Source organism: Lagenorhynchus albirostris, chromosome 20, assembly GCF_949774975.1.
Source record: "Lagenorhynchus albirostris chromosome 20, mLagAlb1.1, whole genome shotgun sequence".
Classification (NCBI taxonomy): Eukaryota; Metazoa; Chordata; class Mammalia; order Artiodactyla; family Delphinidae; genus Lagenorhynchus; species Lagenorhynchus albirostris.
This window is the reverse complement of record NC_083114.1, coordinates 33791354-33815684: the sequence shown is the minus strand read 5'-3', so window position 1 is coordinate 33815684 and position 24331 is coordinate 33791354. Positions and strand designations below refer to the sequence as shown.

General features: G+C 39.5%; 1 protein-coding gene across 4 annotated transcripts in view; it reads left to right on the top strand.

The window, feature by feature from the left end:
* The window catches only part of ACACA (acetyl-CoA carboxylase alpha), a 172399-nt gene that overhangs the window by 115197 nt on the left and 32871 nt on the right, over window positions 1-24331 (top strand). For 3 of the 4 annotated variants that reach the window (XM_060135650.1, XM_060135647.1, XM_060135649.1), the window contains 6 exons: window positions 7837-7860; window positions 10498-10641; window positions 11419-11515; window positions 12420-12527; window positions 17564-17620; window positions 17867-17911. In XM_060135650.1, coding sequence (XP_059991633.1) covers window positions 7837-7860; window positions 10498-10641; window positions 11419-11515; window positions 12420-12527; window positions 17564-17620; window positions 17867-17911 — 475 coding nt within the window. The remainder of the gene's footprint in view (window positions 1-7836; window positions 7861-10497; window positions 10642-11418; window positions 11516-12419; window positions 12528-17563; window positions 17621-17866; window positions 17912-24331) is intronic. The other variant, XM_060135648.1, reaches the window with a different exon arrangement.

Here is a 24331-nt window from a genome sequence, read left to right as displayed (position 1 = left end):
CTCAGTTCCTGTAAGGCTCAAGGACACAGTTATGTTCACTAACCTCTAGATCAGTGATTCTCAGAATTATCTGCAAAGTATTTTAAGAATACACATATGGGTTCCTGGCTCTTAAGATTCTGATTAATTTTGAACCAGAGTCCAGGGGACCACTTCTTGAAAAAGCTTCTCTGATAATTCTGTTGACCATCTACAATTGAGAATCACTACTACTAGACCAGCACTGTCCAATAGAAATATAATGCAAGCCACATATGTAATTTAAAATTTTCTAATGACCATATTTAATAAGAAACAGACAAAATTACTTTTAATAACATTTTATTTAACCCATTGTATCCAAAATACCTTTTATTTTTCTTTTTGGCTGGGCTGCATGGCTGGTGGGATCTTAGTTCCCCAACCAGGGATCAAACTCCTACCCTCTGCACTGGAAGCGTGGAGTCCTAGCCACTGGACTGCCAGGGAAGTCCCTCAAAACACCATTTTAATACGTAATAAAAAGTTATTAATCAGATATTTTCCATTCTTTTTACAAAGTCTTTGAAATTTAGAGTGTATTCTCTACTTCCAGGATGTCTCAATACAGGCTAGCCATATTTCCAGCACTTCCTAGCCACATAGACAGCTCAACTGTAGACCAAGAATTAATTAGGACAATCACACTGAGTCCTCTTTGTTTTATGTTAATGGTAGTATCCCTAGAAGAGATTTTTTTTTTCTTTTTACAAACTTTTATTCTTATGTTGCTTATTCTTGGTAGTTACAGCAATCATCCACTTCTGATACTGTAGCTATACTACAGTATTTTACACGTGCTTTAAAAATTGTTCAGTGAGAACAGAGAACAGGCATATGAATATACATATTTTACATATCTAATGCTAAACAGAATTTTATATTTCCCCAATATTATATTTCGGGTTAACAAACCAAAAATTCTTGGGGGAGAAAACATATACATTCTTTAACCAGTTTTTGCATTTTCTTTCCTGGTACTTGGTCTTCCCATTTCTAGCCAGACATTCTTTTTTTTTTTTTTTTTAAATGTTTATTTATTTATTTATTTGGCTGCGTCGGGTCTTAGTTGCAGCATGCGGTCTCTTCGTTGCTGCGCATGGGCTTCTCTCTAGTTGTGGCATGTGGGCTCCAGAGCGTGTGGGCTTAGTTGTCCTGCAGCATGTGGGATCTTAGCTCCCCGACCAGGGATCAAACCCACGTCCCCTGTGTTGGAAGGCGGATCCTTTTTTTTTCTTTTTCTACATTTATTCTTTTTTTTTTTTTAACATCTTTATTGGAGTATAATTGCTTTACAGTGGTGTGTTAGTTTCTGCTGTATAACAGTGAATCAGCTGTACATATACATATATCCCCATATCTCCTCTCTCTTGCATCTCCCTTCCACCCTCCCTATCCCACCCCTCTAGGTGGTCACAGAGCACCGAGCTGATCTCCCTGTGCTATGTGGCTGCTTCTCACTAGCTATCTGTTTTACATTTGGTAGTATTTATAAGTCCATGCCACTCTCTCACTTCGTCCCAGCTTACCCTTCCCCCTCCCCGTGTCCTCAAGTCCATTCGGAAGGCGGAAGGCGGATTCTTAACCACTGGACCACCAGGGAAGTTCCCAGACATTCATTTGAAGTAGACTAAACTTGTCCAGCAAGTCCTTGGGAGTATCTTTCTAAGCTGTATTATCAAAGCAAGACTACAGTCTCTTGTTGTGTATGGGGTCATCTGGTGGAATTCTATTCCTGTGGTTTGTTTTTGACTAGTGATTTAGCCCCCGTGGGTTGGGATGAAACATGGCTCTTTGTCTGTAAACTGACAATAGCAGAGTATTTTTTCAGGAAAATGCCTTAGATGCCACTTGGATTGAAGACCGTGTCCCATTTGCACGTTTTGATTTTTAGAGAAGCAGGCAAAACACAAGCAGCTGCCATTGCAAATAAGTGGAGCAGCCTCTGAGAAGGGAGAAGAAACACCCTTTTCAGCGCATTTGGGCAATTAGCACATGGCCAACATGTTTGGTACCTTTTTGTTTAAATTCATTGTGGAACTTTGTATTGCTTGACATTTTCTTATACTTAAAATTTTTTTAAAATTTTATTGTGGAAAGAACATTTAACATGAGATCTACCCTCTTAAATTTTTAAGTATACAATATATTATTGTTGATTTTAGGTACATTGTTGTACAGCAGATCTGTGATGCTTATTCATCTTGTGGACTGAAACTTTTGTTTGACATTTAGTTACTCTGTGTTTCAGTATAATTTGCCTCTTTTTTTCTAATACTCCTCACAATATTTTTTTTTTAAAAAAGGCAGCAGATGACTAAACAATTTCTTACCTCTGTGACTTTCTCATCATCCTTCTTGCTAGGCAGGCTTCAGCCAAGGTATGTCATCTACTTCCTGATCTTCTATGTAAGACTTTCAAATTTTTATGGGAACTGTAGTTGCAACTTATTCGGCGTCCTCAGGTCTTATGCACCAGAGGATCCAGATATTAGAGCTTTATTAAAGGAAGCTCCTGGCCTAGATATACCCTTTTCTTCTTAAATTCCTTTCGCTTGAACAGCAGCTACACTTGACTTAAGCATAGTAGGAAACCTATATATTTATATGTGGAACACCTATATATATGGGAAATGTGTGGATTTTTTTTCCTTCTTTATCTTCTTAGCATATAAGGACTATGTCCTATTGTATGTGAAGTTTTTTGAGGGGAGGGGATTTTTGCTGTCATTTTTTAAAGGTGATTTGTAGCCAGTTAGCAATTGTCCTTGGAGGAGAAATGAGGGAGTTTCTTCAGTCTTTTTCTTGGTGCAGGAGTAGTCAGGATAGCTGGTCTGCACTAAGAGAACATTTTATTATTATTCCGACTTTTAGGACTTAATTCTTTTGTCTAAGATTCCATCAGGCCAGCTCTTTAGTGAGTTCAACAGTATTTTACATGGATTAATCCTGGAGCTCAGACTGTTATCATTCAGCATTCCTTTTTCTCTGTCTTCTTCCAGGGAGGCTCAGGGTTTAGAGCCAGAGGTGGTGTGTGTGTGTCTTTTTTCTCATTCTGAAACCCTACTTTTAGCACTCTGTGGGGCTGGTGATGGAAAAGCTTGTTACGCTAAAGCCTCTTCCTGAATGTATTTTTGACGATTCATCAAATCATTTGACATTCACGATTTTACTTAGCTTTGGACATATTAAGTAACTCAGAATAATCTGGAAACAAATAAGTTCTTTAGTCAGCCTATGTATTTGATCTTCTAAAATATTTATACAAACATATGTAAAGTATATTATCCCATAAACTCTGTGGCTATGCATATGGCTGTGCATATTATGACAGTCTGGGAGTATGAAATTTAAAACTCCAAATGATTTTCATAAGTAATACATATTAGTGAACATAGTCCATTTTTTTAAACTTTTAATCTGTGATGCAAATAAGAAGCACCACAATTGATGCAGAAGATGGAAGTCCATTTTGTTGTATATTTCTGTACGTACATGATGGGTGAAGACTTACTGGTGTTTATTCCCATCTATTTCTTACATGGAAATCCATACTTTAGTTAATTTGAGTTGCACTGCACTTTCTCTGCTATTTGCTCCCTGTGAATTTGGCCTTCTATGTTATAATGTTTTAATTCAAGCATTTTCCTCTTCTCCCATCTCGCATCCAGAAGAGGTCGGCTGTGTTCTCCCCTGATACCACATGTTTTGGCCATGACTGAGTTTGGGCTGCTTGGCACCTTCAGAGTTTAGCTGTTGGTGGGTGGCCTCTGGGCCTTCTTTTCATGAAGAAGGTTGTGAGGAAGTTTAGAAATCAGAAGCCTTCTATGGGGCTAATCGGCAGCCCATTGCCATTCTTGAGGATTCTGATCATCTTTGATACCCAGAGATTAGACCCTTCTTTGGCTCGTACTGAGACACGCAAAAGTCATCCAACTTGCAGCATTTTTTTAGCAGTGGGAGCATTTGATTGTAGTTAGCAGGCCAGAATGAGCTATAAATAAATAAAACTACAGTGCTTGCTTCCTTCATGCAGGGTAGTCTGCTGATAAGATGCAAGCATCTGGCATAAGAGAAGATTCTCAGCAGGTTTAAGTGCTTTCCTGTATCCATGGCTCAGCTTCTGGTCTCTGCTGTGTTATTTTGGCACTCTAGCCTTGGAAGATTGGAGAGTCGAGTTTAAAACTCTCAATACATCATTAGGGTAGCCCAAGGTCCCTTCTTGTCAAGGAAGACTAGCTGATTCCAGGGGGAAGGAAAAGCAGAATCTAGGGCACCTGTAAATCCCTGTAGTTTTGTGCTGTGGGTTTGTAGCTAATTATATAGCAGGCAATAGTAATATGTTGTAGCTCTGTTGGCATACTTGTTTCAGAAAGAGCAAAATCTTCCAGCAGAGCCAAGAAGGGGCTTTAAAGGGGCTGCAAATGAATGAAGCCACGATCATTTTATTGTAAACGAAAGCTCTGCAGTGGAGTCCGGGCATCTGAGCTGCAAGGAGGTGGTGGGGGAGATGCCAGTAGAAATACATGGTTCAGATGTGTTCTACAGCTCTTGATCTGGATTCTCCTGCAGAAGCATAGTCACACAAGGAGACCACCACGGGTCACAGCCAGTCAAATTGCTGTTTCTCCTATGGTACTGCTGTTAGTGACTGCCAGTAGGTTATTCAGCCGACCTCTTCTGATTCTGCTTTGCTGCCTGATTTCAAAAGATTTGCCCTCTCCTGGCTCTCAGTTACAGCTTGATGTAACCACTGCTTGTTTGCATGCATCCCCATCATTTTCATTTAGGGTCTTTTTTTTCCCTTCCAGTTAGAAGGCAAAAGAATCAGGAGCATTTTTATATGATAAAAGATTTATGTAGGGCCAGCTAGAATCAAGCAAAATGAAATTCAGCTGGAAGGGATGGTAAAAGGCTCAGAGAACTTGTGACTGCCGGAGAAGTTGGTGTTCCTTAAACAAAGAGGGTTCAGCCAGCAGACAGCAACTCTGACTTTGCTTTCGTATTGAAGCAGGCTCTCCAGCCATTCTAGGCAGGCAGGTCAGTAAAATCAGAGGTGACTTAATGCCGAACACCTCAAAATTCAAAGGATTTCTCTTGTCCTTTTTTAAATTTAGTCAATATTGATGTGGAATGCTAGCCTCAGGAGCTGAGATGAGAAAATGCCAGGTCTAGATTCTGGTTTTTGACACCATATTTAGCAGTGTCCTTGGAAAGCTTCCCCTTTGGTTTCTCAGTGATCACATTTGTAAAATGGAGCTAATCTACTGGAAGGAAAATGATTCTAATATTTTTCACAACATTGTGAATGAAGATTCATCATCGTAAGTGCTCTGAAGAGCCTAAACAGGTGTCTTACAAGTGAATTTATACTCTTTTTGTATTTGAAAATGCAATTGATTGCCTTATCAGAGATTGAGAAATTTGATTATTTTTGCGTGATGAGTATGCAGTGAAGTGTGGCAGATTTTATTTTATTTTTAGCTATATAAGTGGGATATTTGACTCATACAATCTCTACGTTTGTGGGTTATTTTTGTGCAGACCACTGAGCTAGCTTTCTACTGTATCACAATTGTGTGCAGTATGCCACATCGGTCATTTTCTTAAATTGATCAAATAGCCCCTGTATAGAGTTACAAAATATATAGATGATTGTTCTGGACGTGGCTAAGTATTTACCTGGTAGTAGAGAGTTTAACCTTCCTTCTCTGCTCGCCTCCCTGACAGACCCACAGAATCTTATTCTATTGATACCAAAGGGGATAAGCTGACTCTAAACTTACCTCTTAAGTGATTGATTTGAGTCCTTTAAAAACTGGAGATGTTGGGAGTTTTGTTCTTATCCCATACTGTGTAGATGGTGCCTAATTCCTATAACAAAGCAGCAGGGGGTTTCCCGTGAGAGCTTGAGGATTGCTGATGGAGAAGGGCTGGCTTTTTGTTGGTGGTGTTCTTTTCAATTCAGGCCTTTTTCTGCTGAAAACTTGGCCCTCATCCTGTGAAGACTCCCTAAGGGATTAGAGTAGCCACAGAGGCAGTGAGACCATTTTATTAGTGTAAAATATTGGTTAACAGTTGAGAGAGACTATACTGGTTTCTAAATTCGAGAAACCTGGATGGAAGGAGCCTGAGATTGCTTTGGTTGTAGGGTTCTTCTCTCTGAACTGAGGCTTATAGTTTAGAGACTGCAGGTGGCCCTTTTCTTTAGACTCCTTTTTATATCTTAAAAGGAAGACTTTCCTATATTTTCATTAGCATTTACTGTTAGTTTTCTGCTTCTGCTCTAGAACCTCTGCGTACTTTTTGTTTGTTGATGAGGGCCAAGTGCATCATAGCTGAGGACCTCTTGTAAAATGAAACTCATTCCCCTGAATGAGAGGCTTAAAGACTCCAAACAGCAAAGGTGCAGGGTTTTGCACTCGGAGGTGGCTCTTGCTGCCTTATGAATTTGCTCTGTGATACAGGTTTGATGCAAAGAGCATTGCTACTCACAAATCACACGAGGTATACAGTGTGTGTGCAGCGATATGTCATAGTTCTTTATTTATATGGCCAGCTCAGTCTGTTCTGCTCCTTTCACTGCCATGGAAGGTGCATCATTTTCCTCCTACTCTCCTCCTTCCGTATACCGTCAGCACCACCCACTATGTTCTGCCCGTTAAGTCCCCTGTGTGCCAGAAAACCCCGACAATGATTAAACGCTGATAAAAGAGTGTTAGGAGGCTAAGATGACCAGCCCATCAGCCCCCTTATAGGACTCCTAGATCGTGGGTGCTAAGTGTAACTTTTCCCTTTTAACATTGAAAATAAGGGTTTGATTTTTTTTTTTTTTCCCAGCTGAGGAAGTGACTGAGGTCAAATTAAAGGGGGGAAAAAAAGCGTTGGTGTCAAAGACCAAAGAGAAGGCAGGAGACTTGCTTTTCACTTTCCATTCTTATCCTAGTCTTTCTTTCACGATTTGGAAATATTCTTTCTCAGGAAATTCTAGGGCTAGCCAAATTTAGGTTAAGGTTTTATTTATGGAAGGCCTAGAGATTTTAAGCGTACAGCAATTTTTAAAAGTCATTATTTCCCTAAATTCATTTCACTTAAAAATTATTAATTCATTCATTTTTAACAGTCTATACCACTCTAGTCATAGAATCATGAATCATCACATTCCTGCATGCTTTTCAGTTCCTTTAAGCTCCTGTGTCACAGAGTACACTCCTTTCCTACACCACCTCCTACCCCCATCCCAGCCCAGTCTACAGGAGGAAGAGCAGGGTTAAAGAGAATTAGAAAAGGGAGCTGGGAGCCCAGGTGCCCGGCTTCTTTTCTCTAGAGGAGAGTTTGTAGGTTCATCACACATCCTAGAAAATCAATTAAGGTGGGAGAGGCTGTGGAATCAACTTCTCTGAACCTCCTTATTGCATTTTTAGTAAAATAGGAACAAGTTAAGAAGATTCTCTAAGAGTTTTGTCGAGAATTATGTTTCTTGTTGAAGCTTAAGATAATATACCATATTATACAGCTTTCATTTTCATGAGCCTGTGGTTTATCCTTACTCTGAATTATTATTTTGTAATAGAGCTATAAAAAGTACTCCATGGTAAATACATTTTGACCCTTTCCATCAACAGCTGCTGTGGTGAGGTAGGTCAGGAGGCGGAGGCACCCGGGGGGTTGAAGGGTAATGAGCACTTAATTATGTCTGCCGAATGCCAGAGCTGCCACGCTGGGGCTCCTCACGACTGGTCTGTATCTGCTCTGACAATTCTTTTATTATGGCTTGCACTAACCTATCAATAACTAACTGTGGTTGTTTAATTACAGAGGGAACATCCCCACGCTAAACAGGTACCGTATATTTAGTTTTTTTTGTTTTTTGTTTTTTCTCCAATTAAAAGCACCTTTTAGGAAAATCAGGGGAAAAAAATAACACTACACTTGACAAGCTAACATGTTATTTTTCTGCTAGGGAGTCCTGAGCTCCCCTTTGGACATACTAAATTATTTTTTCTGTTTGGAAAACATGTCTTCAGCTTTTCTTCAGCCATTCAAAAAGCAGTGCTCGAAAAGCCTCAGTATGGAACAGCTCCCGTCTAGCTGTGTACAATAGGGGAATCCTCTGCCCCATGTTCAGCTTTGCTGTAAACATCTCATTTTGCTAAGTTCTCTGTTTGGGGCTTTCAGAGGAGAAACCCTTACAGTTACTCCTTTCCTGGCAAATTGTTCATCAGTTTTTCAATTTATATTTTCTCTAATTTGCTTCTCCTTTTAGAGGAACACACATGCAGAAATAGCTGATCTCATGTTTCATCAGTTTGTTAGCTATTTTTCTATAAAGTGTTATGATGCTATGAAAGTCAAGTTTTATTTCAGACATGTAATGAGATTACATTGGAAAAGTGTATTTGAAGTTTTGATGTGTGTAGCCCTGTGAAACGTTTCCAGACCAGTAATAACACAAGTGGTATTTTAACATTTTGATTTCCTTCTGCTCCTGAGCCAAGCAAGGCAACACAATGCAAGTTTGAGAGGATAGCAGTTCTGACTGGAATCCACAAAGTGCTTAAAGCCGTAACATGTGGGTCCTGACGTCTTTGTAGATGATCAGTTCTTTGTTGAAATATTTATAGACTTATGTTTATTTTGTCCCTCTCCCTTTAAATATTAAGTAATCAAAACTGTGTATAGCTTTTGGCATCCAATTTGGATGGGGAGAGGAAAGGGAGTGTTTTGTTTGGTCCTCTTGTCTGCTCTTGAAGAGTGGGCTTGCTTCACTCCTGCTTGCCTTTAGCTGTCCTGGTCCAAGAGCATAGTAGTGGGGGAAACTGAAATGTGGGTATTTCCGATGGGGTTCAGTCGAGTGAAAAAGATTCTTAACCCCATGTTTGCCGCAAGCATAGACTGTTAGCATCTTCAGAGGGGGTTCCCTTTAAGGGTTATCTGGATTCTCTTTCCTGTCTAATGCCAGGCAGGAAGAAAAGATACAATGCCTCACAAACTTGCTCCTTTACTAAATATATTTGGTGATCCTAGAAAAGGATGATAGCACTTCTGAGTTCATACAGCTCTGAATCCCAGTTTCTAGTGAGCACCATGTGTAAGACTTGCTTGATGTGTGTTTCATTTGTCTGTTTCATTCATGGTATCAATGGTTTCCTCTTCCACTCTACCTTCTAGTCCCTGGTACTGTCAAAAGTTGAAGTACTTTTTCACAGTCATCATTTACCAAAGGAATAAAAACCGGGAGTGTCAGTCTCTAATAGTCTGTGTGAGCAGCACTCCCATTCTGTAAAAAATTCCATTGCCTTTTATAATTACAGTTTGCAATAGAGTACGCTATGTACCCAGATCTATAGCCCACTTTGCTGGCTCTCTTGCCCCCTGCAACACTGCAGGCAGTGCACTTCAGGGAGATTTTTGAGCAGCTCCCCAAAGTTCAAGTGCCATTGCCTTGCTCTGAACGTGCTTCAGATCAGTATGCCAGTAACATGTTGGGCAAGTCCTGGAGGCATCCTTTAGTTTGGTCCTTCCTAACAGACTGTCCTGATTGACTGGGCATCACAAACACTTTACAGTAGTATCTATGAGTACATCCTGCTGAGGTGCGTCAAGGAATATCCAGATTCATTATGTTTTTAGATTGAACAAATCGGTTCTCTTTGAGCATCTCCGTTTACACTTGTTTGTCATGCTTACACGTACTTTGAAACCCATGCTCTGCCCTTTTGTATCTTGCTGGGATTCATTAAGGGCTTTCAATGAAGATATGTTTACTTTGGTATAGAAATGTGTTTAAATATAAAAAAGGAAATTTTGCAAAACTGTCTCTCTTTCAAAAAGGGAGAAGCTATAATCCTCATAACTGCGTTCCCTGTCAGCCCATTCAAGGAAAAAATAGATACCTCAGTAAAGTTCCTTTTACAGATTGTTACTTGTTTCTCTCTGAGGAATTGTGTTTTTTATGATTTACTAAGCCATTCCAGATGACTTAGAGTTGTTGTTGATATGCATATATCTATCTGTGAATACTTAATCTATTACAATTCCTAGAGAAAAATGCCTTAAGTGTTGCCTAGTTACAACTCACTTGGCTTGTTTACATCCTTTTAAAAGAGGAGACGTTTTAAGGAAGGGGAAGATGCAGGATGGTTTTTAACCCCTATGTGCTATTCATTCCTTAGACATGTCGTGATGTCATGGTATTAAAACCACCATGATATTCCTGACAGTCCTTAGATTTTTATGTGGAGAAATTTGGGGGGGGAGTGATTGGTAAAAAATATGGTTTGTGTGAGGGGAAATTCCAGTGGAAGGGTTCATGTGAATCTAGCAAGACAGCCTTATCTATAGGTGGGTAAAAAACCAAACCTGCTCTGCAACCTGACCCTACTTCAGTTTCCTCCCAGCTCCTTTTCCCTGTTGTGACTCTCCCAGTCCTTGTTCCTACTCTCCTTGTCTAATGCACTTGATTGAATTACCATTTAGAATGTCCTTCTCCTCCAACCTCAACCACTATGGCATGACTCATGTAGCTAGTGTCAGCGACGTGCTGCTGGACAACTCATTCACTCCACCGTGTCAGCGGATGGGCGGAATGGTCTCTTTTCGGACTTTTGAAGATTTTGTCAGGTAAGGCACCATGGAACTGTGTCTATACAAGGGGAGCCTTGGGCATCTCAGCTTTCTTCCAAATGAGTAGAGGTCCCCTGATTAGCCACGGGCCAGCTAAGGAGATGTAGCCCTTGCGGTATATGCTCTGGGAGAGGTGTAGGTCCTTCCCTTTCCACCTCTGTGCAGACTCTACAAGCCTCTACTTGTTATATGAGCCTGGTCAGAAAAAAAGAAACAAACAGAAAACATCTTTTCCTTAGTAGCTAACACAAGAAACTGTCTGCTCTGTGATGAGTGAAATGTCAGGAGAAATTAAACACAACACTAGAGTGAGCCCCACCAGAGACGATACATCTTTTGATTAAATGCATTCAGCGTCTATCTCTTGATGTATACTGATGCATTACCCTAGGAGGAGGGGTAATTACGTTGGTGTGTCACTGCTCTAGTCCCAGGCTCTTTCTGTTACTTTAAGACCGATGATGACAGCAGCACTGCTCATATCTTACATATGAAAAAAACAAAACAAAAAAGCTTCAGATCATTCTTTTTTATAAAGAAGAAATATATATGGTTTATTAAAGTTTAAACAATCCATCCTCCTAATTTCTGCCACTTGGTGAAATTTTGCATGTCACCTCTAGCCACTGGTGATTCTATTCAGTTGACAATTGAGTGCAGGGTAGGATAGATTATTCTTTTAGACAGAGCTGGCAATGGCAGCGTTAGTTTCCTGCCACTTAGATTTTCTGCCACTTGGGTTTTCATCGTGGGTGTTTCTTTGGTATTTTTCAGGATCTTTGATGAAGTGATGGGCTGCTTCTGTGATTCCCCACCCCAAAGCCCCACATTCCCTGAGGCAGGTCACACATCTCTATATGATGAAGACAAGGTATAGTGTCCCCTTTGGGAGACTGCTTTGCTCCTTCAGATACAGGATTTGTACTATATACTCTCTTTCTGATTGTAGAACATTGTAGGGAAGAATTCATCTTTTTACCCTACTTTATATTATTTAATTTTATATGCCTCATCAAAGTATTTTTAGAAACAGGTGGAATATAAATTCTAACCTAAAAAATAAAAACCACTGTATTAATCATGGAATCCATAGCGTAGAATGAGGCTGTCTATATCCATTGCAGCTGCCTCTAGGTCTCTGAATGTTGTTTCAAAGACTTGAGCTTTGATTGCTTTAATTCTTACTCAGTAATGGCTTGTATATTTGCAGAGCAGTGCGTTCGTAGTCTTCAAGGAATTGTGGACGTTAGATAGTAGAAAAAATTGACATTTAGTTTAAAATTTTGTCCTTTTATTAAACCCTTCTTTCCCTTCTTTTCATTTCTCTGCAAACACATCCTGTTTTTTCCCTACCAGGTTATTTTCCCATGGTTTGATACTTCCACTGTTTAGAAATATGTTATATGGGAATATGTTCAGATGGCTTCTTTCACTCATTTTCCTTTACATTCTGTGAAGAGATATTGCAAATGGTTTCATTCCCATTCTGTTGGTGAAAAAGTTGAGACATAGTGGTCTTCAAGTTCATATCAAGCCAAGATTTGGGGCCGCCTTTAGCTAATGCCTTTGCTGCCTTATTTTTTTAAAGTTAGGTGTCTTTATTTAATCTCCATTGTGGGTGTTGGGCAGTGGTTTCATTCTGCTTATTCATACTAGTAGAAAATGTCCTGTGGGCCATATCTGTTTTTCAGGTATCCTACCAAGTACTATAACTTCTCTCCATCTCTGTATTAGCCAGCCTCCTAATTTCCTTGCCTTGTGTTCTTGGGTTACAGATCCCCAGGGATGAACCAATTCACATTCTGAATGTGGCTATCAAAACTGACTGTGATATCGAGGATGACAGGCTAGCAGCTATGTTCCGAGAGTTTACCCAGCAAAATGTAAGTCCTCAGGTGGATGGCAACTGGTGATGGCCACTTTCCTTCTTGCTGTGCCATCCTTTTATCAGTTGCTACATATAAGGCCTATCACTGATAACGGCTATGTCTTTAACATAGTTCTGCTTGTAGGGGTAAAATTCCGAAGTGATTCAAAAGTATAAAATGCGTGTATTTTTTTATGTCAAGAAATTTAGACCTCAAATGTTTAAAATGTTTTAAGGAAGGGAAGTTGTATTCCTGAATCTTTTCCAGAGCTCCAGTCTGGAACTTCCAGTCACCTGCTGAATTCCTTTTGGTGACTTAACGCTGCATGTCTAGGCCCAAACTCCCTTCAGGCACCCTCTGAGCCCTTCCATCCCAGCCTTGAAAATATCAGTTATACTTCCATCCTCCTTGCAATTTTATGTCACTTGGATATCTTGTGTTGACATCAAACTCCATATAGTTTAAATGTAAATTCCTATCATTTTCCTTCACCTCTTCTGGTCCCCCCTCTCCCCTAAACAAAAACAAAAACAAAAAAACAAAACAAAACAAAAACAAAAACAAAAAAAACCAAGTAACCAAACCCTTTGCCCCCAATCATGCAGAAATCATTGACTTCTCCCTTTTGTTTGCTGTTCCATTACTCTACCCCTCCTTTCCTACCCACCTTTCCTTCCTTCCTTTCTTCCTTCCCCCTTCTTTTCGGTTTTTAAACTTCCACTGCCATCTTTCTAGTTTAGACCCTTCCTCACCTTATACCTGAGACACTGCGACAGGTTTACTTGTGATCCTCAGCCTTCCCCTCCAGATAGTTTCCATTCTGCTCACTACCACAAAATTAAATGTCTAAAATGCCCCCTTACCAAGTTACTCTCCCACTCAACAGTGACTCTCTCTTGCCTTCAGGATACCTCCTTACCTTGATATTTGACATCAGCCTATTAATGAAAGCTAACAATCTAGCCTTTGCTGTTCCATGAAAAGACCTAAGTCTTTATCTCATCTACCTTGTTTGCTTGATCTCTTCTACTGCCCCTTATCTGGAATGTTTTCCTCTTTCATTCTTTCTTCCCTCACTCCTTCCCTTCTCTCCGCCCCCCCTTCTTTCTAAATCCTGCTTGTTTTAAGAACTGTCTCAAAATTTCCCTCTTTGATGAGGACTTCTCTGCGTAACCCTAACTAAAATGTATTCTTCTCCCTTGAATTTCTAATTGGTCAGCATAAATTGATTAACAATAATAATACTTTTTATTTTTAAAGACTGTATAAATTTTTTTATTTGCACCTTACCACAGTCCCACGGGGTTAGATTATTCAGGAATTATTTCAATTGTACATCTGGGAAAAAGCTCAAGCTCGAGAGATTAAGGCCCTTTAATCACCAGCTGGTAGATGATAGAGCAAAAACTAGAACTTAAGGCTTTGATGCCAGCTCTAAGGGGCACAGATCTAGGTGCTTTAGTAAATAATACATTCCTAGCCCTGAAGATGCTTAGAGTCTAATGTTCAAAATGATCATCTACAGTTATATTTCATTACGATATATGATAGTTGCCAAAGTACCCTTCCTCAACTGCCCTTAATGACAAGACCTATGTGTGTTCTTTGAATGGAAAGCACCTAGTCTGTAGTGCTTGTCATAAAGAAAGAACTCAATAGATTTTTTTTTTTTAGATGTTGGGGGTAGGAGTTTATTAATTAATTTATTTTTGCTGTGTTGGGTCTTCGTTTCTGTGCGAGGGTTTTCTCTAATTGTGGCAAGCGGGGGCCACTCTTCATTGCGGTGCGCGGGCCTCTCACTATCGCGGCCTTTCTTTTTGCGGAGCACAGGCTCCAGACGCGCAGGCTCAGTAGTTGTGGCTCACGGGCCCAGTTGCTCTGCGGCATGTGGGATCCTCCCCGACCAGGGCTCGAACCCGTGTCCCCTGCATTAGCAGGCAGATTCTCAACCACTGTGCCACCAGGGAAGCCCCTCAATAGATTTTAAAAATTTTAATTCAGCAGTATAAACAATTAGTGCCATAGACATTCACATCATATAACGCTAATGGTTGATACCCAGGAAAAGATGGTAATTTTATGCTTAATGTGTGTCATAGCATTTTCCCCATGATGCTGTCATAGCACATGAACTGACTGTGGGATTGTGGTGAGGAAAGGTCCTTCCAGAGAAGTAAGAGTAGGAGTCATGCCTCGGAATTTTTCTTTAGAAGAGAAATCTAACTTCCTTCTTGCCCTTGACTCATGCATGACCACATAAAATTAACCTGAGACCAGTGACCAAGGTGACCTTACTTGGAAGAGTCCTAATGTTGTGCATGGCTACTAATGCTGTTGCTTGATGGAATAATCTATGAGAGTTCCTTCCCAGGTTTTGAGGCACTAATTGATTGTTTTGACCTCAACTTTAGGCTTTTTATTACCCTCAGTTCTAAGTGACATATATCATCACACCTTGATTTAAAGAGGCAGTTTCTTCATTTTCACTATGTATATTTGTAACATTAATTGATAAGAAATTACCTTTTTCCTTTACTGGACTTGTAAACTGAGGCATAGAGAAACCCAGAGTCTGCCTGTGGCTGTTCAGTAGGGAAAGGGTAGACGGTGCCAACATTCCAAGCTTGAAGAAGCTATTTAGTGCATCACGTGCCGTGCTTACCCAGGCATATTAGGCATTTTCACCTACTTGTTGTGAAAAAAATATAAAAAAGAAAAGGAAGCAAAAGCAATTTTTAAAAAAGCTGAAGTGATAACTAGTTTTGTTTTTCACTTCATGATCATGCTCCTAGCAGTTTAGAAAAAGTTTTTTTTTTTTAAGCACACATTAAACTATCAAATAGGTTGATCCAAATTGTCCAAATAATCTTCTAGTCCCAGCATGTCTTTTTTTCTCTCATAGAAATTAGGATCATATATTTGTAAATGACTTGTGGAGGAGATTGAAGCAGCCAGTGTAAATGGAGTTTCTCCAGGTGCTGACGCCTAATCGCTGGGTAATAGCTGTGGACTTGCTGTGAGACCCGCATTATTACAATGTAATCAGAATCCTGTTGCTCTGCTGTTATTGTCAGCCACTTGTGGAATTTTTAAAGCAATAACAATTTTGATTTTAAATTATGGCATTATTAAAGTTATTTTCTTCCCTGGCCAGAACATGGCTATTGATGCTTGTCTCTGAAGGACTTGGCTGTAGTGGAATTCTTTGTTGGTGTCAGAAGAAATGTTTCTGTTCCTTGGCACACTGAGAGTCAGAGAACCACCAACCGCCCCACCCCACCTCTTTCTTCCTCCCTCCCTCCCTTCCTCCCTGGCTCCCTCCCTTCCTTCCTCCCTCCCTCCCTCCCTTCCTCCCTTCCTCCCTTCCTCCCTTCCTCCCTTCCTCCCTTCCTCCCTTCCTCCCTTCCTCCCTTCCTTCCTTCCTTCTTTCCTTCCTTCCTCCCTCCCTCCCTCCCTTCCTCCCTTCCTCCCTTTCTTTTCTTATACTACAAATACTTGGTTATTTACCCTAATGGTTATGATACCAATCTTTTTTTTTAATTAATTAATTTATTTTTGGCTGCACTGGGTCTTCGTTGCTGCACGCAGGCTTTCTCTAGTTGTGGCGAGCAGGGGCTACTCTTTGTTGCGGTGCGCCGGCTTCTCATTGCAGTGGCTTCTCTTGTTGCGGAGCACAGGCTCCAGGCACACAGGCTTCAGTAGTTGTGGCACATGGGCTCAGTAGTTGTGTCGCATGGGCTTAGTTGCTCCGCAGCATGTGGGATCTTCTTGGACCAGGGATCGAACCCGTATCCCCTGCATTGGCAGGCGGATTCTCAACCACTGTGCCACCAGGGAAGTCCCCCAATCATTTTTAAATGTAGTTAAACCAAAATTTATTTATATATGACCTGGGAATTTATTATTAGGAAATTAATTTTTTCCAGTTATTTTTTGCTTATCCTGTTAATTTTGTTACTAAGCAACGCCATAGTAAAAAAGGAAAAATAAGAGGAAATGGTCCAGGGATGTGCTTGTTTATGAGGGGTAGCCAAATTGGATTTAAAAACTATATAATATCAAGAAAGTTAAGAATTGGCTTATGGATATATCTCTCGGTTAAAGAATGTGATAAAATTAAAGTCCGGGTGTAGGTTGTGAAAGTCCACATATTTTTTCTATTTGTGTTATTCATGTATGTTTTCAGGTCATTCAGTAGGTGGATTGCTTTTCTACTTGCTGCCATGTGGCCCCTCTTTATTAGGGACCTTTAAGAGCATGTCTTTTACTTAGCTCATTAATCTGTTTCTTTGTCTCTGCCTTTTGAGATGAGAAGGCAGTACAGGATAGAGGAAGGCTTAGAGCCAAAGGCCTAAGACTCACGTAAGGGGCTGTCTTGAAACTGCTGGCCTCTTCTAATATACTGCTTGCCTGTACCAAGCGGAAGTATGAATAATCACTAAATTTAAAAGCCTGTTAGACATTGTTTTTAACAACTTTTAAAGAGAATCTTTTTTAAAATACCTTCATACAAAGTAGGAGGAAATGTTTTAGAGCTGAAAAGGTTAGGATTTGTTAGGTCGAATTCTGGGAATGCTGTATCAGATGGTAGGTGATGTCTATAGTCTAAATAACAGTTTAGTACTTGAATTTTCCGTTTTATGGAATTTCTTCTTTTCCCTCTACCTGATTTCGTTTAGCTTCTATATCAGTATTGATCTTCACATTTAAATACAAGCCCACCAGTGTAATTTCTATAAGCAGAAATTGTGTTAAGATCTACCTTGATATGTATCAGTCCTTAGAGAATTTAGGTGGCCTCATGTGACCTTTTCTCCTCCAGAGTTCTCTTTCAGCTTTGTCCAGGTCAATATTTAAAACCTATTCTGTAAGTCTTACTCCCAGGAGCCAGGTTGAGATTTGTTTACGTGCAAATTTGAAGATACTGAGTCAAGACATAGATATCCAAAACAGTGCTTGGTGCAATCACAGCCTTCTGAGGACTGAATGGGCTAAAACTTAGGATGAATGGAGATCTCATCTAGCTTCTGTTTTTGCATGTTTGTTTGTAGAAAGCTACCCTGGTTGAGCATGGGATCCGGCGCCTTACTTTCCTGGTTGCACAAAAGGTATTGGCACGTGAATTATGCATCTCTTTAATATCTCTTATGCTGCTGCTAGAACTTTAAAAGTGAAAAATGGAATTATAATCATATGCTTACTTGTAGAATTTATGCAAAGAAATAACTGTTTTGGTATAAATTTAATCAAGAAAAAGCATTAAAGTCATCACCTTTTCCTCAATTGGTTTTTAATTTTATTACTAATTGCCCTCTTCTTCTGTTTTTCCTTCCTTTCTGTCTTTTATTTGAAAGGATTTCAGAAAACAGGTCAACTATGAGGTGGATCAGAGATTTCATGTAAGTAAGAGCAACAGTGGTGAAAGATTACTTACTGTTTTATCTGTTACCTGCTGATTATTTAGAAGGGCTGGTCTGATGTTCGGTCCCTCTTCTTTGAAAAAGTATTATAATGAATATTCAGTTCTTCTATAGCGTATTCAAACTAAAGGGTTTTTTTTCTCCTCCTTTTCTACCCTATAATGAATTCTCAGTATATGTCTGAGAAATAGTTAAGAATGAGCACATGCATTTATCCAGATGAATAAGGTAGAAGCAGGAGCTAACTACTGATTTCTTCTGTGCACACAGCGAATCAGTAATCAAGGACTGCCAATTGTACTTGGGGTCTTGGCTTCTACCAAAGATGGATTCAAGTTCTGCTATTGAGAACTGTCAGTTCTGAAGAACAATCACTTATTATTTAAAATGCCTTAACAGAACCCAAGTTGGTGTTTTCATCTTACATTAATTCTAGGAGGAGGAAATAAATAAAAATTAAGTTGCTTTTTCTCCCATTTAACTGAATTAACTACTAATATTTATGAGTTTAAAATTTTTATTGAAAAATTTTAATAAAGAGAGCTAAGTTAATAGCCTGACATCTGAACTGTGGTGTATATGTGTATGGTCATACGCAATGTGATTATACCAGTGAGGTCAAAAATCCAGTTTGCAGTCAAGATGTCATTCTCCAGAATGGCTGATTGGAGTCACAATATTTCTTTAAAAATTGATCCTAATGTGGTGAAGTAAGATTCCAAAGGATATTAAGAAGTCTTAATATTTCTGATGAGAATTTTATTTTGTTTTGTTTTTAGCAATTAAGATGATTAAGTTAGTTTTCAAGCCCTGCTCGATGGCAATGATGAAGAGAACATTTGGGATGCTGGAAGGGACTTCCTAAGCTCAAGGACCTGTGTGTGATTGCTTTTATTGCCCTTTTGTTTATTAGGTCTCTAGCACTTGACATTTTGTTTTCCTTCTCACGGTTCACCTTGTTGGTCTAGTCTATAGAGAAACAAGAGAGCCTAGCCTGCAGGCTAAAGACCTAGGATTTTCTAAAACACTTTAGGAAATGTTGTGGACTCCACAATGCCCCTGTGTCATTGATGTCAGGAAATCAAGCAGAGTGCAGATGTATATCAATCAATAACTGTAGATAGGAAACTGGAGGCAGTGGAGAAGTATGAGGAGCTTAAAGAGAACCCTGGGGCTTTAGGAAAAAAAATAAGGAGCTTAGAGAATAAAATTGATACTTGGGGATAGAGTATGAGAGCCCATGAATAAAAACTGTAGCTGGTAGATGCTGATCAGAACTCAGGTAGACATGCTGGATCTGGGAAGAGTATTGGGCTAGGTTCTTTAGTGTTAATGTGATTTTTTTTCTTTTGTAACTGACTTTGGAATAATGCATTATTCTGGGGAATAATACTGAATTTGTAAAATTGTTTTCCTTTTCCCTAATGGTTCAGACACAGTCTCTTTGTTTCTATAGCACATGAACTGGTTTTTTATAATAAGCATTAAATTAAATTTAATTAAAACTATGATAAATTAAAACTTCACTAAAATTTTTTTAAAACTCTCCACTAAAATTTTTTTAAAGCCAAAGCACTTAATTCTCACGGACATTTTTTTTTTGTTTGTTTTTGATACTTTCTATCTTTGAATCTATATCCTGTCCTAGAATACATCTATAGATTTAAAACATTTTTTCTCCCTGCTCTCTTAATATTTCTGGATTTAGGTTGAATAGGGACATGTCTAAGCAAAATCTGCTAGGAAATGAGCCCAGCAGGGGGTCTTTCTGGGACTTATCGTACAGTTTCTATTTGTAGTGGCATCAAATGGGAAATCAGTTAAATTATCAAGTGACTTGATTTGTCATAAGTGTAGGAAAGGTTGTTTTAGGACATAGAGAACATTAAGGTTTTAGGTATGGTCTGGATTTGCTCTGAAGAATTGGATGGCTGAGGAGTTGGGGTGTTTTTATGTTAGGCCCCTGAGAAATGATTAGCGGTTACACATGGGGCAAGGGCAACTATTACTGAACTCTGGCCAGGATCTTCAATATCCAGGAATCCTTGGCAGGAGTTGTACAAATCTGGGGCTCACTGTCATGGTGCTGCTCTGAGTTCCTCTGCTGGTGGTAGCTTGAAGGACGCTTAGTCTCTGTCATGTCATCTTGTATGCTTCGCCCATAGTTAGTATAGTGTGAAAAAGTGGAAGCTTTCTGGAAGTGTTAGAGATGAATCCCTTGACCTCTCTGGCTTCTTGGTAATCCACTGTGATGTATGCAGCCTCCGCTGTTCTACACTGCGAAATCCCTATATTATTGAGTAGAAGAGGGAATGTGCGCAGGAAGGGGCAAGGAGAGGAAGACGGTTACCAAGTTTGGTTGAAGAACAACATTGGCTGGTGTGGAAGGAGGCAGCCGTGCTGTTACATAATCATCGTCTCTCAGACTGCTTCAGAACCAGAACAAGGCAAAAGAGGGCCAGACCGCATGGGGGTTCCTAGAGAGTGTGTTTATTGTTAGGTGTTTATTCACATGCCAGCGAAGGCTGGAATTATTTCCAAAACTTCGTTGTTTAATCACCAGAGTCCCCAAAGAGCTGTTCAGCTGAACGTCTGCTGCTGCCTAAGTCTCTTGGTTCTACGTGGAGACTGTTCTGAGCGGGCAGTAGTCACCAGCATTAAGGAGGCTTGGTATTGAGTCTGTTTCCATAACCATCTAGTTAAATCAAGTACCCATAATGGGACTTGCGTAATTGCTTAACATTGATTATTTAAACAGAAAGTTTGAGGAAAAACAAGTCTAGCCTTGTAAATATCTTCTTCATATTAAAAAAAAAAAATTGTAGCCTCGAAAGCAAAAGAACAGGCTCTTTGAATTTCTGCAGCTATATAAGCTGCAGTTCTCTAGTTTTATGAGTATTGTCTTTATCCATTTCACATCTAGAATTCCAAAAAGTGCAGCAGAAGGTGTTTAATTGGAATATAAGTATTACTTTATGAAGCTTTCCATATTTTTTCCAGCAAAGTTTTGTTAAGGATACTAAAATGCATAATTCTCGGATTTCTTACCCTTTGCCACCTAAACAAAGCATTAGGTCTAAACCACGTGATGAGATTCCAAATCACTTTTTCATCTGTAAGTTTCCTTTTGTTTCTTGTTTGTAAGATTTCATGGAATTTTAAAAAATTCGGCTGTAAATCACCTAGGCGGTAACTGCAGTTTTACTGATTTTATGTGAGTGACTCCCACTTTAAATGTTTTGGATCGTATGCGCCTGAAGGAAGAGCCCGCTATTGAAAACAGTTATCATGGTTAGTAGTTCATTTCTTTAAAAATAATTGATATGTCAATTATATCTCAATAAAGCTGGGAAAAAAATGGTAGTTCTGTTTGCTAGTGGATCAACTATTTGTTTTTCAGAAGGTTTGGTTTGAGATTTTGTTTTAATTACAGTCTATATAATTAGTTCTCAGTGTGTTGAGGTAAAAGAGAATTGCACCAGCAAGCTTCCAATTTCTTCATCTCATTAGGTTTTTAACACGATTATTAGTATCATAATCAGCTATGATGTTTTCTGTTGCAGGTTTTCACATTCTCTGATTTGCAGGGTGTCTTGATTGGCTAATTTAGGCAAATTATTTTGATTGTCCTGATGATGGTTGGCTGATTAGAACACAGCAGGGGTATAATTTCTTCCTGAGAAATGTTGCATTCTTTTGTTTTTTGGTACCAGCACACTAAGAGGGTTTTTATTTGTGTACATTCAATTATGATATTTGCCTATAACACTGGTAGAATGCCTGGAAAGCAATTACATTAGTGATGGAATAAGCATGAATGCTGTTAGTGGAAAAATTGGTCGTGTGAGGATGTGGTAGGATGAAGGAATTTATTAAAACTACAGAATCAGACTTTTGGATTTCTTCTTTTCTGTGTTTTCTGTATTTCTGTGATTTTTGAATGCGAAAAAAAAGTGACTTTTTATAAAAGTCCTCAGACTTCCCTATCTCTTGAAGAATTGTTCATTAATCCTGGTTTCCCGTTGCATGGAAGTTCTTGCCATCTTCTGTTCTGAATGCTGCATGCTACATTGAGGACTTTACTGTGGAGCTAAAAATTTATTCAAAAGTTTAAGAACATTTGTTCATGTCATCTCATAACACTTTTTTTCTTTTTGGCTGTGTTGTGTCTTCATTGCTGCGCGGGGCTTTCTCTAGTTGCGGTGAGCAGGGGCTTCTTTTGCTGCAGAGCACGGGCTCTAGGCGCGCGGGCTTCAGTAGTTGCGGCACGTGGGCTCAGTAGTTCTGGCGCACAGGCTTAGTTGCTCCGCGGCATGTGGGATCTTCCCAGACCAGGAGTCGAACCTGTGTCCCCTGCATTGGCAGGCGGATTCTTAACCACTGTGCCACAAGGGAAGTCCTCATAACACCTTTTCTTAGCTAACCTTAATGAAAATGATTTTTCTGATTGGTAGTCTTTGCCCACCTCTGCCAAGAATTCGTCAGTCTTTTTCATTATTTGTAGTAAAAATATTTATTTCCATTCACTTGTTTGCTTTTTGTGCCTTTCAGTTACTACACATTTTCTTAATTGCATTAGTAGTAAATAAAATGTTTCTTGCTTACTTTTGTTATGTTTTTGAAGGAAAATCATTTTGTTCCTATCACTATACACACTTGAGTAAATGGTAGACTAAATAACTATTTTAGTTAACTAATTAAAGTTATGGAGGAATAGAGGAGTATGTGCTTGAAAGATTGTATCATTACTTTTCTTGACTTTTCTTTCAGAAAATTTCATGGAAGGACTTTGTTACCCTTCCTTTTTCGACTTGTGTTACTTCTTAGCTAATGCTCTGAAAGCCATACCTCTTGAGAATAAAACCAAAACAGAGACTATATAAAGCCCTGAACATGAAATCTACTGACAGCTCAGCTCAACATCTTCCTGCTTAACCTTGAAGTCATCCCCATGCTCTTCATTATCATTCAGGGGGAATTAGAGAATTATTTAGGACAAAACACCATCAGCAAAAGATCAGTGCTGTGTAAATCCACTTTCAAAGGGCTTTTAAAGACCCAAGCCTGGACAAGTGGTTTCCCAGCCTTGCTAAGCAAGCTCCTAGAAGCCTATTAAATGCCATTTTACAGTTAAAATGCCGAGGAAAATGTAAAAAGATTTATTAACTGTGCAAGCTTTAGTTAAGGTGAAGCCTAAGGCCTGTGGAAAGTATTCAAGAAGTTCTCCATCAACTCAAGAGCCACAAGTTTTGCTTTGTTTTTTGCTTTTTTTCTTTAAAGTTTTAATTTCTGGGGTTTTTGTTTTTTGTCTCATGAAAGGGAAGTCCTCTAAATAATTTGGATTAAGATAAGAATAGAGAGACTTCCCTGATGGGAAGTAGTGAGGACTCCGCACTTCCACTGCAGGAGGCTCGGGTTCCATCCCTGGTCAGGGAACTAATGTCCTACAAGCCGTATGGCACAGCTGGGGGTGGGGGTGGGGGGGGAGGAGGCAGGGAGGGGAAGAATAGATAGGTGACACCCTACACTTAAGAGGTAGAGATGAAAGGGCACAGGCTCTGGCATTAGACAGGCCCAAGTTCACCTTTGGGGGTCACAGTACTTTCCTAAGAAGTTGTTGAGAGCATTCGGCGGTCAACACATGAGAGTGCCTGCCACCTACAAGGCTTTCAGTTCATGTTTCCTTCATGGTTCCTGAAGTTCATTGAGGGGTATGTAGGCAGCTAGTCCTGGTCCCTCTGCCTTGTACCAATAAGTGTTTGATTACATTGAACTCATAATGAAGAAGATGCCTTAATAAAACCTCCCATAGAGGCAAATAGTAATGACTTGATTCCAGCACTGCCAGTAGAGCTTCCCATCCGAGAAACAGGGGTATTTGGTGTTAATAAGTTAAATTTCAGAAACTAATGGACTCTGCTAATTGAATTCATCTTTGTTAATTAATAAGGTTCTAGTAAATTGGTTGCTTTCTTGTGTAATGCCCTGCAAAAGAGCAGTAAGACCTAATGATTACACGTTCACTAGTTCCACCCCATTCTTTCCTATACATATAGTGGTATGAACCAAAGTAACATCTTGCGCTTTTCTTTGTCTTGAAATGTCATTGTTTAAACCTTTGAAATTATTGACTTAAGAGTGAATGAGGAAAAAAAAACATGGATTGGGGATTCTATGCTCTCTGGCTAGTTTACATTTTAAGAGTTTCTTAAGGAGAGACTTGGGAAATCAGTCCAGTAACTGCTATTGCAGTGCTGCAGAATTCAGGTGTATTGGTCTTATTTGCCAGGTTCTGCCAAGAGCAACACCCAAGAAGACTTTTTCCCCTTGGGAGATGAAAAAATACATATTTTTTCTTTCCCTAGAAGAGGGTAGCTATTAAAGTTAGGTTAATAGTGT